We start from the raw sequence: 14787 nt of genomic DNA, 5'->3' as shown, positions 1-14787 counted from the left end.
CTCTGCCTCTGTGTGTCGATCTTTCTCCCGCTAATGCCACATCTCCCCCATCCCTCCTTCACCTCTACCATTCCTCTTTTTTTTCCACACTGTTTTTTCCATCACTGCCTCCCCTGTCTTCATACGGAGATGACAGAGGAGACGAGATGGATCTGTATATTAAAGCCTCGCTGACATTAGCATAATGTGTCATAGCCTTAGGGCAATACCTGCCATGCACATTAGCCTGTAGACACACACACACATAGACACACTCAAATTACACAGACACAGAAATATCTACATTGACGCTCATACAAAACCGAAACAGGGTTGTAACAACTACATCAGTTGTTCTCCCTGATTTTACACCTGTTTCAACAGTTTGTAAATGAAAAAGCAAGATTCATGTGTTTGTGATGAGCGTTAAAAACTTCATATTTTGTCGTCTCACAGAACTTTTGTCATCTTTTTTCCACTTTGTAAACAGATAAGGATGAGCCATCCAGCTACATCTGCACTACCTGCAAGCAGACTTTCACCAGCGCCTGGTTCCTGCTCCAGCACGCCCAGCACACTCATGGCATCCGCATCTATCTGGACAACCACCCGGTCAACTGCTCCCTGACGCCCCGCATGGCTCTGCCTCCACCCCCCTGCCCCGAAGCCCTGCCCCGCTCCCCTCTCCCCACTTTCCTCGGTGACGCCAACAACCCCTTCCACCTCCTCCGCATGGCTGCGCCCCTGCTCAGGGAACATCCCCCTCCCCCAGGGTACATGGAGACCCGGCTGCCTGCAACGCCACCTTTTGTCAGCCCCCCTCCACCCCCTAGACCTCCCCTAGAACGGCTGGGCCCAGAGGAGATGGGGCTGCTGTCACAGCACCCCAGTGCCTTTGAGAGGGTAATGCGGTTGGCCCCCATGGACCCTCCATCCATGGACTTCTCTCGACGCCTGAGAGAGCTTGCGGGCAACACGACTAATAATGGCGGGCCAACACCTCCCCTTTCCCCCAACCGCGTGCCACATATGCACCGCCTATTGAGTCCAACGCTATTCCAGCCTGGTGCCAAGCCTCCAACATTTCTCACTTATGCCCCACAGCCGCCGACTTCTCAGGGGGGACACGGTTCTTCCAGCCCTCCAGATTCACAGGGACAGAGCCAGACCCCAGGCAAGTCCAAATCCTGTGAGTTCTGTGGCAAGATCTTCAAGTTCCAGAGCAACCTGATCGTCCACAGACGCAGTCACACAGGAGAGAGGCCGTACAAGTGTCATCTGTGTGATCATGCCTGTTCCCAAGCCAGCAAGCTCAAGAGGCACATGAAGACACATATGCACAACAAGTCTGGGTCCATGAGCGGCTCCCCCGAGCAGGGGAACAGAGGAGAAGGAGCAGAGGGGGAAGATAAAAGTAGGGAGGGGGATTCAAGCAGAATGGTGATGGACAATGAGGAGGAGGAGGAGGAAGAGGAGGAAGAAGAAGAGGAAGAGGAGGAAGAGGAAGAGGAAATGAGGAATGGAAGTCGGCCAGATTCCAACCTAAGTGAGGACTCTCAAGAGTTCGGCCCGAATCGAGAGAATGGCCCCAGGCAGTCTCCCGAGGAGAAGCCCCTGAGCGGGGACAGAGAAAATGACAGTGGCGGGATGGGCATCATCCATCCGTACAACCACCTGGACAATCACCTGAGACTAAACCCCAACAAGAGGAGCCTGGAGAGACAACCCAACGGGGATGGAGGAGAGAGGGGTGAAGCAGAAAGAGGAAGAGAGAATGAGAGGGAGCAGGACAGGGAGCGGGAGGAGCAGGAGGAGCACAGGCCCACCATGAACGGCAGGATCAGTGTATCCGAAGCAGACTCATTCCCTGGGCTGTTCCAGCGTCGGCCCACTCCCATCACCAGCCCGAACCCTTCCAATAACAAGAGGATCAAGATTGAGAAGGAACAGCTGGAGCTCCCTCCAACCATTCCCCTCATCTCCCCGGAGAACGTCTACTCTCAGCTCTTGGCTGGCTACGCTGCGTCACGCCACTTCATCAGAGAACCCTTCCTGGGATTCACCGATTCCCGTCAGTCGCCGTTCGGCACCTCCTCCGAGCACTCCTCCTCAGAGACGGGGAGCCTTCGGTTCTCCACACCGCCTGGGGAGCTGATGGAAGGAGGGAGCGCCTCGGGCCGAAGTGGTAGTAGCACTCCTCACCTCCTGCGGGGACCCGGACCTGGCAGGCCCCCGAGCTCTAAGGACAGGAGGAACGACACCTGCGAGTACTGTGGCAAGGTGTTCAAGAACTGCAGCAACCTGACAGTGCACCGACGCAGCCACACGGGGGAACGGCCGTACAAGTGCGATCTGTGCAGCTACGCCTGCGCCCAGAGCTCCAAGCTGACACGCCACATGAAGACCCACGGGCAGTTCGGGAAGGAGGTGTACCGCTGCGACATCTGCCACATGCCCTTCAGTGTGTACAGCACGCTGGAGAAACACATGAAGAAGTGGCACGGGGAACATTTGATGGCCAGTGAGGTCAAACTGGAGCAGGCGGACAGAGGTTAAGCCAGCAAACATTAGTTTAAGAGCTGACAGCATACACAAGCAGACACACACTCACACACACTCAAACACACACACACATACACACACATACACACACATACACACACAATCCCTATAACCACTCCTTCAGCTATGGGGCTTGGCTGGAAAATCTCTCTCTTAAAAAAAATGAGACTGATTGATGTTCATGTTTTTTTCTTGTCACAAAAAACTGCCACCTGAGAATATAAACAAAGGGAAACTTTAATGAAAACTTGTCTGGAACGCCGTGCTTGGTGTTTCTTGGCAAACTGTCTGAGGATTTTATCAGTTAGGAATCCATGGAGCCTTTCTACTGTGCAATAATTTCTGTATTTATTGGATTTTTGTAATGATATTTGGCATGTGCAGGTACATCTTTGTGGGATTTCATATGGAGTTAGTTTTAAAATGTGCTAAACATATTTCTTTTTCTAAAATGAGATAACTGGAAAGAAGTCACCCTTAATACAAATTTCTTTTTTTTTTGTTCCTTTAAGGAAGCTTACTACCATGTGAGAGTAAAAATTGTGTGAAGCAGTTAGCTTTTAAAAGTAAAAATACTTGTTTTCTATATGATGAACTGCAGCAGCGGACTACAATCCATTCCCTCACACAGGCCTAAAGCACTGAATGTCAGCCTGACAATAAAAATACAATGCTGGATTAAATCCAACATTATCTTAGAGACCTGATTAGTTGCATTAAATTGATTCAGGGAGTTTGTCCTTTTTGATTATTGGCTTGTGAATAATTATTTCCAAATGCAGTTACTGTATTGCCGTCCTTGCTTCAGTCAGGACGTAAATAAAGGTTGCACTTAATGGAGGTACCCTTAACTGATGCTCAGTACATTCCCAATGTAGGATTAAACCACCCTATTTAATACGATGAATAAGTTAAGACTACTTGTGATTAATGTGAGAAGGAGAACAGTCCTGTTTATGTTTGTAAATATATTCTTTTTTATATGTTTAAGTAGCCCCAACTGTACGTGAAGACGGCCTAAACTAAACAATCAGAAGATCAGCTGCTTGCATCATCCACGGTATATGCTAAGTGTAACTACCATTCATTATTACTTTATCAGAGCCACCTGATAACCCGCCCACTCCCTCGCCCACGTATCTCTAACTAAAGCTACTTCAACAGTTGTAACACGTCTCAATCACTGTCTATCTCCTTCCCCCTGTCTGGCGTGGCCGCTCTCTCTGACCCGGGTTGACTCCCCATGTCCCACAAAACGCTTCCAAATGAAATTCATATCAATGTGTGTGTTAGCGTGTGTGTTTTCTTCTCTCCGCAGTGCGCTCTAAGCCTCTCTCCGACGGCGTCTTTTCACAGTTCACTAGCTCAGATTCATGCATTAGAGCGGCTTTTAAAAGGGAAGCCTGTTCATTCGCCTCACAAAGTGATACGGGTTTAACTCCCAGTAACAGATTCTGAGACAGTGTGCGTGTTCGTGACTTTTGGGGATTACAGTTTTTTATTTTCTGCATCGCTCATCCTGAAATGAATCTGGCTATATGAGTTATGATAATTTTTGAGCACAGCTGCAAAGGGGGGAAGGCCAGGCGACCTTGGGCAGGGGCTATTCTTATAGTAAGAATGAAAGATTGGAACAGAGAAATGAAGGCAGAAATGGAGGGAGGGAGGGAGCAAGACCTTGACCAGAGAGAAGAGTCATTCAAATGAAATTGGAAGCATATGAAAAGTGAGTTTTTTTTGTACCTAAATGCACATCTACTGGCCACATCTTATAACGGACCGTCAGAGAGAGACAGCCAGCGTGAGGGGAGGGAGAAAGCAAAGCCACATGAAAGGAGATTGAGACTCATCTTTCATTTTAGTGCTGCAATTCTCAATCACCAAAATCATCTTCACTTGAAAGTTTGACCTGCTTTTTTCCTGCCCCTTTGTCTGGTTTTCATCTGCGCCCAAACATACTTGTTTTGACCGAAAAAGAAATTTAACTGTACCTTGAATGCAAATTCTTCTCTTTGTGATTTTTTTTTTAAAGAAAGGAGATGGTGTTCAGGTCACAGCAGCACTCCATAAGCTATTCAGTTGCAGCCTAGTTCAGTACTTTTTTAGAGAAATAACACAAAAAGAGATCGTCTGAAGAGCTGCTTTCAGCTTGCTTACACATGTTGATGCATGAGTGCAAAAATCCAGATCCTTTTGTGTACGCACAGTGTATTCATACGAGGGAAACTCAGTCTGAGAGTCAGGCCAAAAAGAGCCATACAGCTTCAAATAAACCACCTTCAAGTGATGACCGGTGCAACCCTGAGATCTAAATCACACACGGACATTCAGTCTTACAATATGTTTACAGTGTTGAAGTATGCCATTAATGAAATACTCTGTGTAAGTGTTTAAAATGATAATAAAGTATTGTTTTCTCCAATGTTCTTTCAAATGTTTTGAATGCCATAGCAGTTTTGTATGATTATCCTGGTGGAGGGATTTTATCTTCATGGATATGTTTCTGTATGATTACTTGTTCACTGTACGGGAAGACAGTTTTTAAAAATGTCATGTTGCAGAATCATGCCAATTTTTTCCTTAAAAAAAAAAGAGCGGTTTCATTAACTTTATTTAATTTGTTTTCTCTTGTTGGTTTGGTGAAGCTATCCTTCATGGATGTAAAACAAAATGATTTTTAAAAAAAAATACAGGATGATCCTAAAGGAAGAACCTTCGGCAGGGGAATATGATGCTTTGCAGGAACGCTTTTCCAAATCAATTCTCTGAGACGTTCATGAACTGTATGTTTTTGTTTTTGTTTGTTTATTTTTCATGGTCGGTTGAAGGTCTTGTGATGGCACTTACGACTGTAATTTTAAATACATTTTCATATTTCACTTTTCACAACTTTCACTTACACTCTTTGTACAAAATAGTTTCCTTGGTCTTTTTGGGGGGAGTGCATCATTGTGAAAAAAAGTGATTTCAGAACAGTACACATCTGCTGTTTTGGACATATATGTATTTTTGTAATGTGTTGAAAAATCAATACAAGAAAGCCAACACTTCAATAAATGTTGCAATTGCTCTATGATTGAAGCAGATTTTCATTTTGGTTATTTCTTCCTCCTTTTTTTTTTTAAACAGATTCCACAACAGATATCAAAACATAGGATTTTAACCCCTTACAGCCTGAATTAATAAACAATAATAACAATAGATTGTTTTATGTGTGTTAGCATTACAGATGTTAAATTAAGAGTACAGTACACACAGGGTTTGAATTACACAGTGGCCTTTGGGGCGCTCTATTTTTACCATGTGCAGCACGACTTTTCAACTCACATGTATGCGCTTATTTTATTACCCATATGTGGTGAATAACAGGTTTACATAGAAAAAAATCCACTATAACTACAGCAACTGCCTAAAACTGTAATGAAAACTTCATAAAGGCACCATAGCAGCAATCCAAAAAGTGTCAGGGAAATTTTCTGTTGACTTCATGAGATGCTGAAATTCACAGTAACTACGAACCACAGTGTGATGAATCAAATCCTTTACTGTGCAGAGTGGAGAGAAGATCTCTGCAAAGTGTCCTCTGCAGATGTAAAAGTTGTTTTGGCTTAAGTACTGTCAGATTGAAAATTAATTAATAAAAAAAAAACACAGGACATACCTCCGCAACTTATTGAACCGTATCATGTCAGCTGTTCAGATCAATGTGGCAGCGGCAGCTTTCCTGCCTTCTAAATCTCTTAACTGCCCCTCACTTAAGTTTTACAGAAATAAAGCAGAAGGTAAGACTTAAACAGCTGGTCAAATCCCCCACAAAGAAATGTAGTAAGTTAATTCAGAAGTGCGAACGTGGCCTCCGCTCAGGTGCAGCAGCGTACTGTAACGTCACACACAACAAACAGTGTTATCCATGGTACTGAAACAAACTTTGATATCAAGTGAAGCTCATCAAAAATCAATTCCATCTCAGTTCAGAAACAGGCACATCACAAATCTGAACATTTTCAGAGCTCCACCTTAATGTGTCAGGTAACGCTTTCAGGGGGGGCGCCTGACCCTTTCAGGGAAGTGGAGCTCCCTGTTATCTTGTATATACAGACATGAGAAGTTCATCCCCTGACCCATATATTGTGGTATAATGGGTATACTTTGATCTTTGGTATGTGTAGAATATGAATCAATAGGTGATAATGAGATCATTTCAGCTGCATCAAGACCTGACAGGGTATGTAGCAAATTTGCGACAACAGGCATCAAGGGGTTAAGCAAACCGTTTGATTACGACACTAAATGTAAAGTTTGTCCACAGGGTTGAATAAAACAAAAGTGTTAGTGTAAATAGAAAAAAAATACTTTATTCATACAGTGTGACATGCAAACCATCAGAAACTTGTCCATGATCGTTGATTCTGCCTTCATATCTTATATTGATGGATGGCAAACTGTGCTGCTCCTACAAGACAACCTCTTGATTTGAGTGATGAAACTAGTAAGTGCAAAAAGCAGCAGTTCCTTGACTCTACAAAAATCTTTGTTCAGGGTCATGCTAAAGTTTGAAATGTTTCAGTTAAAAAAAACATGTTTACAACCTGCTGCATAATGAGAGATTCAAACTGTTATCAATTAGTTTTTCTTTTATTATTGTTGTTGTTAAATGTAGTGTGACTGGTATAATTTAGTGCATGCTGACTGAAGGCACACTTTTAGCTCCACCTCTTTGCCTTTCTTTCTTTTTTTTTCTTTTCTTTTTCTTTTCTTTGTCTTTTCAGTATTTCAATATGGTGACCACCATCCTATGGCTTCTTTAGGAACCAGTTGGTAACGTCAGAGAGACTATGTCCATATTTCCACATTTCCATGGAGTTTACCTCAGACTTATCAAACTGAGGTATAAAACACAGAAAAACATACAACTACAAAACAGCAACCATTTCTGTAGTGTGTAAAGCTAACATTTCTGAGTAAAGTTTTTTTTTTTTTTGTAGTTGAGATGCTCTAACACATAACATCTGCAGTATAAGTGACAACAACTAAAGACTTCAATGTACAATGAAATGCTGCCACAAGGATCCTCCTCATTCAATCCTGTTCAAGTCTTTATCTTTGGACAAGAAAAAGTTTGTCCTGTATCATTGCTTTAATCTGGAAGACACATCAACTTTTTACGTTCTTGTGGTTTCCTGCACTAAATTGTGGTGTTTACTGCAGACACAGTCAGTGTATCTTAAATTAAGAGTTAGTGTCTCCCCTTCTGGATAAACCTCCTCTTAAATCATATTCAAAAGCTGAATCAAAAGCAGCAAAGACACATCCTCTAACAATCAAAAGTCCAAGTTTAGTCATTTTGGAGACTGAAAACACAAGTTGTGTTTTCAGCGGCTCTCACGTGATGTCAAAGGTCTTTGAGTTGATGTTTTTACGGCGTAAATTCAAGGAAAAATACACCTATCATGTTGTCAGTGAGGAATCTTACAAGCTTGCAGCCATTTGGCCAAGTGTCTCAGGGCAAGACAAGACACAGACAGATACTGAGCCCTGATCACAGTCCAACAAATGATATTACATATTCTGCTACTACATTCACACACTGATTAAAAAAAGCACCACACACACACCTTGAGTTTAGGTATGACTGCTTATACAACTCTGTTGTTCATAGACGACAATACAAATGAGAAAGTGAGTCATAGTGTATGCTTAATTTGTGAACGTAGCTCCTGAACGTCTCATGCTTCAAAAATGAGTCCTGGCATGAGTGTGGGGACCTGTCAGGTATTTCTTGATATCAGGCCAACAGCAGTCAAGCCCGTCCTCGCTTTAGCCTCCAGGCCATTGGCTAACATAACAGAAAGAGTGCTTGTATAGTGTGTGAGAGTGTGTCTGTCTGTCTGTCTGTCTGTCTCTGTGTGTCTGTCTGTGTATGTGTGTGTGTCTGTCTGTCTGTGTTTGTTGAGAAAGTGCAAGAAAGGAGTGAGAGGAGAGGCAGAACAATAGAGCGGAGATGGAGGAGTGAAGAAAGGAAAAAGAGGGCGGGTTTGTGTGAGAAAGTCAAATCAGGAAGAATTCTTGCTGCTTGCCAGCTCTTGCCACACACAACGACCCATGAAGTGTTTCAGTTATGTGTGAGTCAATGTAAAAAAATACAATTATATCACAGAATATTCCAGAAATTATCAAACAAGCAGCGACAAATTGCACACACGGATGATGTTTGGAGGATTCTACTGTTCGCAAGAGGGATTGTTTTCTGACTTTTCCTCATGCTCTGTGTGTGTGTGAGTTTGTGTGTGTGTGTGTGTGTGCCTGGAGGCTGACATCTGGGTGCCATGTTGATAATTCTGGTCTTTTGGTCAGCAGAAATGTGCATGTTGAGAGGATGTCACATTCCCACAGCTCTTATCCTGGCAAAGGCAGAACTATTGACATAACAATTGGATGAGCATGAATTTTGTGCAGGCTAAAAATTGGGAAAAAAATGATTCAACACAGGTTACAAAAAAGATGAATTGTGTCAAATGATTTTCTGTTCCTCACATTTCACACTTCTGAAAATTGCAGGATGCAACTCACATTTTACTCAAACTGATGTAGATCTGTTTTGCAAATTTGATTACAACTTCATGCATCATATTTTACAACTTTTCCACACCAATTTCCCCATTCTGAGCTGTCTTATTTGTTAAAGGGCCATTCTGTGTAATCATAAGCCACACAAATGTGCTCAGGCCCAATCCGGCCACTTCTCCACCACCAGCCCATTTCGTGCCGGCCACATGTGACATGAGGGTAGAAAGTCCTCTTTTAAACTTGTTTGGGCGAAGGCCCCCCTCCTGCGTGCCCAGCTCCGTGGGAGAAAAGTGGCCTGAAGCGCCCATGGTGAGGAGGTGCCGTATCCTCTTGTGCAGAAAGCGCTGGGCAGAGGCCCTGTAGTCACAGACAGTGAGTCGCGGAGCGGGAGATGGGAAATCATGGTTTGGAGTAAAACCACGTCCTCGGGGAACAGGGTGTCAGCAGGGATGGCGGTTGACGTCCTGGGCCACACAGAGCCACAAGGCGGCCGCAGAGACCCGACTTTCCGCTGGATCACAGGGCTCAGGCCCCACTGGCCTCTCTATAGATATACAGTTACTAATCTACTGCTCCTGACCAGTCCCCAGTCAAATGATGCTGCCCGCCCAATGAGAGCACTGGGCGACAACCAGAGTAAATGCGGCCCAGCTGGCTGCTCCTGGGAAAACAGAGGGAAAAGGAGGGAGAATGGATGGAGGGCCAGCAGGGAGAGGAGGGTGGTCAGGAGACAGAGAGCGGTGTGGTCGAGTGTGGTCACTCAACAGCTGCGGCATGGGAAGACTCTCTCTTCTGGGACAATCTGACCCGCAGGAACAAAGGCTCTGTGGTCTTGTTGAGTGTGTAACTAAAGGACAGGAAATGCAGACTTTTTCAGAGGGAGGGGAACAGAAAAGCCTCTTGGTGGGAGGTTTTGGTCGTTTATGACACAACCATGTCGTCAGGCATCCAAACAGCACTCATCAGAAAACAGAGTCGACATCTTATGGTTGTTATTATATCATATCCTATATTCAGGCAGCCCATCAAGGGTAGGAAGAGTGAATCCAGGGTTGTTCTGTTCAGGAGAAGAGATGAAGATTGCTATATTTCTGTCCCAGGCCAAAAACTTTTTAAAGTTTTTTTTTTTTCAAGAGAAACATGCAGACGGACATCAGACTCAAATGAAAACCTGTTCAAGACATTTTGATGAAATTTGTTTAATACAATAAATTAGATTGCTCACACTTCATTATGTTCAATTAGCAGTATTACTGGTAATGCTTTACTTTTTCCAAACCACTAATCAGAATAAAGTTACTTATCCAAGTAACTGAATTATTATCTTTTTATTTCTCAGTTTTTCTTAGTTTAAAAAATATGTGAGGTTTTTATTTTTTATTTTTTTTTAATCTCGAGGTGACGAGAATCATGTATTCAAAAAGTCAGGTTCGCAGCATGTGTACAACTCATTGCAGCCAGCAACAGAAAGATTAACAAAAAGAAAGACGTGTGTTTTCTAGCTGGAAATACAGTCACTGCTTTGAGTTTGTGTCCGCTAAAGATGACAACATTACGTTACATTGTACACCTTGTGCTGGTCGTTTGCTTAAGATCCTTCAATGAAACAAGGATCTTTTCGAGAGAGATCAGCACACTGGAGACATAAATGCTTGAGAGGTTGTTCGATTTTTACCTGGGGGAAAGGTGAGTCCCGTCTTTCACTGTAACTCCCCATATGCCATGAGCTGAACCCTATCTAGCATAAATCCACCGTTAACAAGCAGAGCAACATAAGGTAAGCTTCAACAAGGCATCCCGTGATTAGCAGGGGCGTGCCTGGATTTTTTAGACTGGGGTGCCCTGATCAGGGTACTGAGGATTATGTGAGCCAAAGAAGCAGTAGCATTTATTTTTTGCATATTTCTAGTACAAGTACAGGATCAACAGGCTACAGCTTTAACTAAAAAATAAAACTGATTAAAACAAAAGTAAAAACACACACAGCCATACAAGAGAACTAGATGCAACAATAGTGAGTCCGGAGTGGCCTGTTTAGTTAAGACTGATGTTTCTTTGAGATGGCAGTACAGGCACGTGTACAATATGTCCCAGAGCAAAACCTGCTCAACAATCCAATTTCTTTTGCATATTGTACTATTCTTATTTTTTTTTTTTTTAAAGCAACAAAATAAGTACTTTCCCTGGTAACTACTTACATGTAAAACAAAGTAATAAGGTTACTTTTTGGGGAAAATAACAAGTAACTAAAACTGATTTTTTCAAAGTCATTGGCCCAACATTGCGCACAATAAACACAGTGATCCAATTAAGATGTGGAGTGTGTGAAGCATGGAGCATTTAATCTAATTAAAGCCACGTCAACAATTACAGAGACAATCTTTAGGCGTAAGGTGGGGGGGGCATTGAAAATCATTATATTTTGAATTTTTGTTTGACAGTATCAAAATCGGGGTTCTTCGGTTGCTAGGCGCTACCCGGGTAGCTGCCTGTTGCAGCAGCTCTCTCGTCTTTGTCCGTTTCTTGTGGTTTTTTTCATCTCTTTTTCGTCGTCTTTGTGTTTGGAGTGGATCATCACTTTGTGTGGTTCGTTGTCGGTCACGGACACCAAACTTTTTGTGGCTTCGGCGGTATTTTTTACTACTTTTCTCCTGTGTTTGTCTGGAGATCCTACGTGTAACCATGGCTGCATTGTTTACATGCGAAATTAGCTGTTAGCAGCCTGTAGCATGTAAATGCTAACTAGTGTAGGGCTTGATGATTTCCCTCGAGCTGAGGAGGAGGAGGTGAGGACGACGTGCTGGTTCTCGGATGTGAGCTGGGAGGTGACGACGTGGACCTGTCCTTCCATCCATCGTTGTTGGGAACGTGGGACCTAGCTCCGGGGGATGGATGAGCTAGCCGTGCTAACCCAGCGGCATCATACTGTTCACGGACGTGGCTGACGGAGCAGACATCGCCGCGACACATCGGAGGAGCTTCGCCTGCTGTGAGCAGACAGGATCCAGGAGACAGAGACTGAACAGACTGCTGGGGAGGCTCAGTCCTGGACCCTGTGGAGGTGGAGACTGGCTGGGCTGGAGAGTGGTGGACGAGTGGTGGACGGGATGTCGTCATCTAATTTCTTATGGACATTTTTGCACTTTCTATACTCTTTCTTACTTTTGTTTTCTTAAATGCTGCGGTGACTCCTGAATTTCCCCTCAGGGATAAATAAAGTATTTTCTATTCTATTCTATTCTATTCTATTCTATTCTATTCTATTCTATTCTATTCATCAAAGAAAAAAAAAAAAAAAAAAAAAAAAGATTTAATATTTTTGAATTCAAATTTTTCATATCAGTCTTTGTTTATAATGTGTATGGGGAAAAAGTTACCACCTTTCTCCAGCAGAGGGTGAAATGTTTCTCTCCGACTCATGTGATGTGCAAGGTGAAATATGGCCCCTGATATAGTTGATTAGTTAACAAGCAAACTCAAAATTGCAAAATATCATAAAGATTCAAGAATCACAATTTGAATTGAATCGTCACGCCAAAATTGTAACAGAATCAAATGGCGAGAATAGCATATTGTCCCAGCCCAAGCGTACTGTGTGAAAATTTACATAAGAAACTGTTCCCTCCGTCTGTACCAACACACCTTCCACTGAGTCACATTAAGTGCTACAAACTAAGTTAAACTTCAACGCACTTAACATACAGCTCCTTAATCTCTAGTGCACCTAGGATAACGTTCTTTTTTTTTTTTTCAAATCTGAGCCTTTTCCTTCAGTTTTGTTTTATTTTTTCAGTTCGGCTCATTTTGACAACATTCTTAGTTATTTAAATGTCTTATAAGTTGTATTTGGCTACACATCAGTTTTGCTTGGTCCTAATATGCAACCAATACCAAGATCAGAAAATCACTAGCCACACAGAACCGTCAAGTCCTAAAGGATAGTTTTACTCAAAATGAATATTTATAGCTAACAGCTGATCATCAAACTGCATCAAACCTGATGAAACTTGTTTTGTGAATTTGCCTGATCCAACCTGTTGATATTCTGATTAAAATCAGTCCATGTAAACATAGCTTGTGACAAATCTCAAATTATCTTCATTCTGCCTGTTATTTTTAACAACCTTGAATTAAAATAATTTAGTTCTTTTAAATTGTTTCAACTTTTCAAGAGTTAAATTCCTTATATTTTCTAAACATCTCTCTAAAGAAAAGGAATTAATGAGTGAACAGACATGACAGACAGTTCAGGACGATCCTCTTTAACTCTGATTTCTCATCAGCTAATTCTGTTTTATGATCTCTAAAACAACTCTGTGGGTTGTGATTGTAAACTGGCCTTCACCTCACCATGGAGACAAAGTCAAGCAAAACATTTATTTATCTTTTTGCTCCTGCCGCACCCTCTGTGTCTCCTCTGTCTTGTCTCTTGCTCTCTGTTTCTTTATCACTTTGCCTGACAGGCATAACCTCCCTTGTATCTGTTTTCAGGTCTTTGTTTTTTCTTTTTCTTTTCCGGTTTCTACTGGATTGATTCTTTCAGGTAAACTTTTTCTGTATGACTCTTCCTTTTTTCCTTTCCTCTTTACCTTTCCTTTTCTTTTTTTTCTTTTTTTACAGACAGACAGACAGACAGACAGACAGTCAGTCAGACAGACGGATGGACGGACTCTCCCCTGTCTCACTGTCGATGTAATTCCACTGGTGTCAGACCTCCCAGGCGGGCCCAGACACAGGTACATAGCTACTGTGGAGGGGGAGATTCACTGTGTCGGCTTCCTGACGCCCTACCTGCCCCCCACACACTAACACACACACAAACACACACACACACACCTTCCCTCAGGGGGGTCAGTGTCATTGTTGGCATTGGGCACATGCTTGTCGTGGCGCAATATTAAATCTTCTCATTTGATTTGGACTGTAATTATGTCGTAAAAACAAACTGGCTGTGAAGCCGTGGCCCGCCAGTGTGATCTACTTTCATCAAGTGCAGACTGGCTTAATTATAGTGTGCGCCATACACCCATCTTTCACTGGGCAGCTTTTCCTGCTGCTTCTTTAAGCCATCACATTCTTTTATTGTGCGTTAATCACAAGGCAATTGGGCCGTTCACAGTGGCTGGGGGTAGATTTGAACACTGGTCTGTACACATCCTGGGTAGTCGCGGAAAAAAAAAGTGACGACTTAAGCAGTTGTACATAGTAATGGAATCTGATGCCTCCTATATTTCTGCGGTGCACTTAATGATATGGTTTTCATCCCACAAAGGTATTCAAATGTGAGGAATCTCTGCAGAGAATAAAGGATTTGCTGTTCTTTGTGTGCTTCAAATTGAGTGTGTGAGCTTCAATAGATAAATAAGTCAATTTGACAGTAAATGACCAAATCTCATCAAAAGAAATCTCACTGATGAGAAGGACTGTAAATAAAAGTTAGATCTCTGCCCCGAGGGATTTTATTTCTGTTTCATTATGTTAAGAGGGAGCCATAAAACACTTGAAGGAATAACGCTCAAGTATGAAGATCTATGAATTTTACGAGCAAATTATTTCCCCATATAGCTGCGTCTTTTTATCCCGGTTTTACAGCCAGACATCTGAAATCCGTGTTTGTTTAGGCCTATATTTGCCACATGGCTAAGTCGAACCAGATCCCACCTTCACATCCACCGGCAC

The 14787-nt window shown here is 42.8% G+C and overlaps 1 protein-coding gene across 1 annotated transcript in view; it reads left to right on the top strand.

The window, feature by feature from the left end:
* The window catches only part of bcl11bb (BCL11 transcription factor B b), a 30044-nt gene extending 24463 nt beyond the window's left edge, over positions 1-5581 (top strand). Inside the window, exon 3 of the mRNA XM_074685273.1 lies at positions 470-5581. Coding sequence (XP_074541374.1) covers positions 470-2535 — 2066 coding nt within the window. The 3' untranslated portion in view covers positions 2536-5581. The remainder of the gene's footprint in view (positions 1-469) is intronic.
* Positions 5582-14787: the final 9206 nt, after the last annotated feature.

Source organism: Halichoeres trimaculatus, unplaced genomic scaffold (genome assembly GCF_033239565.1).
Source record: "Halichoeres trimaculatus isolate MK-OKI-2021-1 unplaced genomic scaffold, fHalTri1.1 fHalTri1_scaffold_13, whole genome shotgun sequence".
Taxonomy (NCBI): domain Eukaryota; kingdom Metazoa; phylum Chordata; class Actinopteri; order Labriformes; family Labridae; genus Halichoeres; species Halichoeres trimaculatus.
This window is presented reverse-complemented; position numbering and strand designations above follow the sequence as displayed.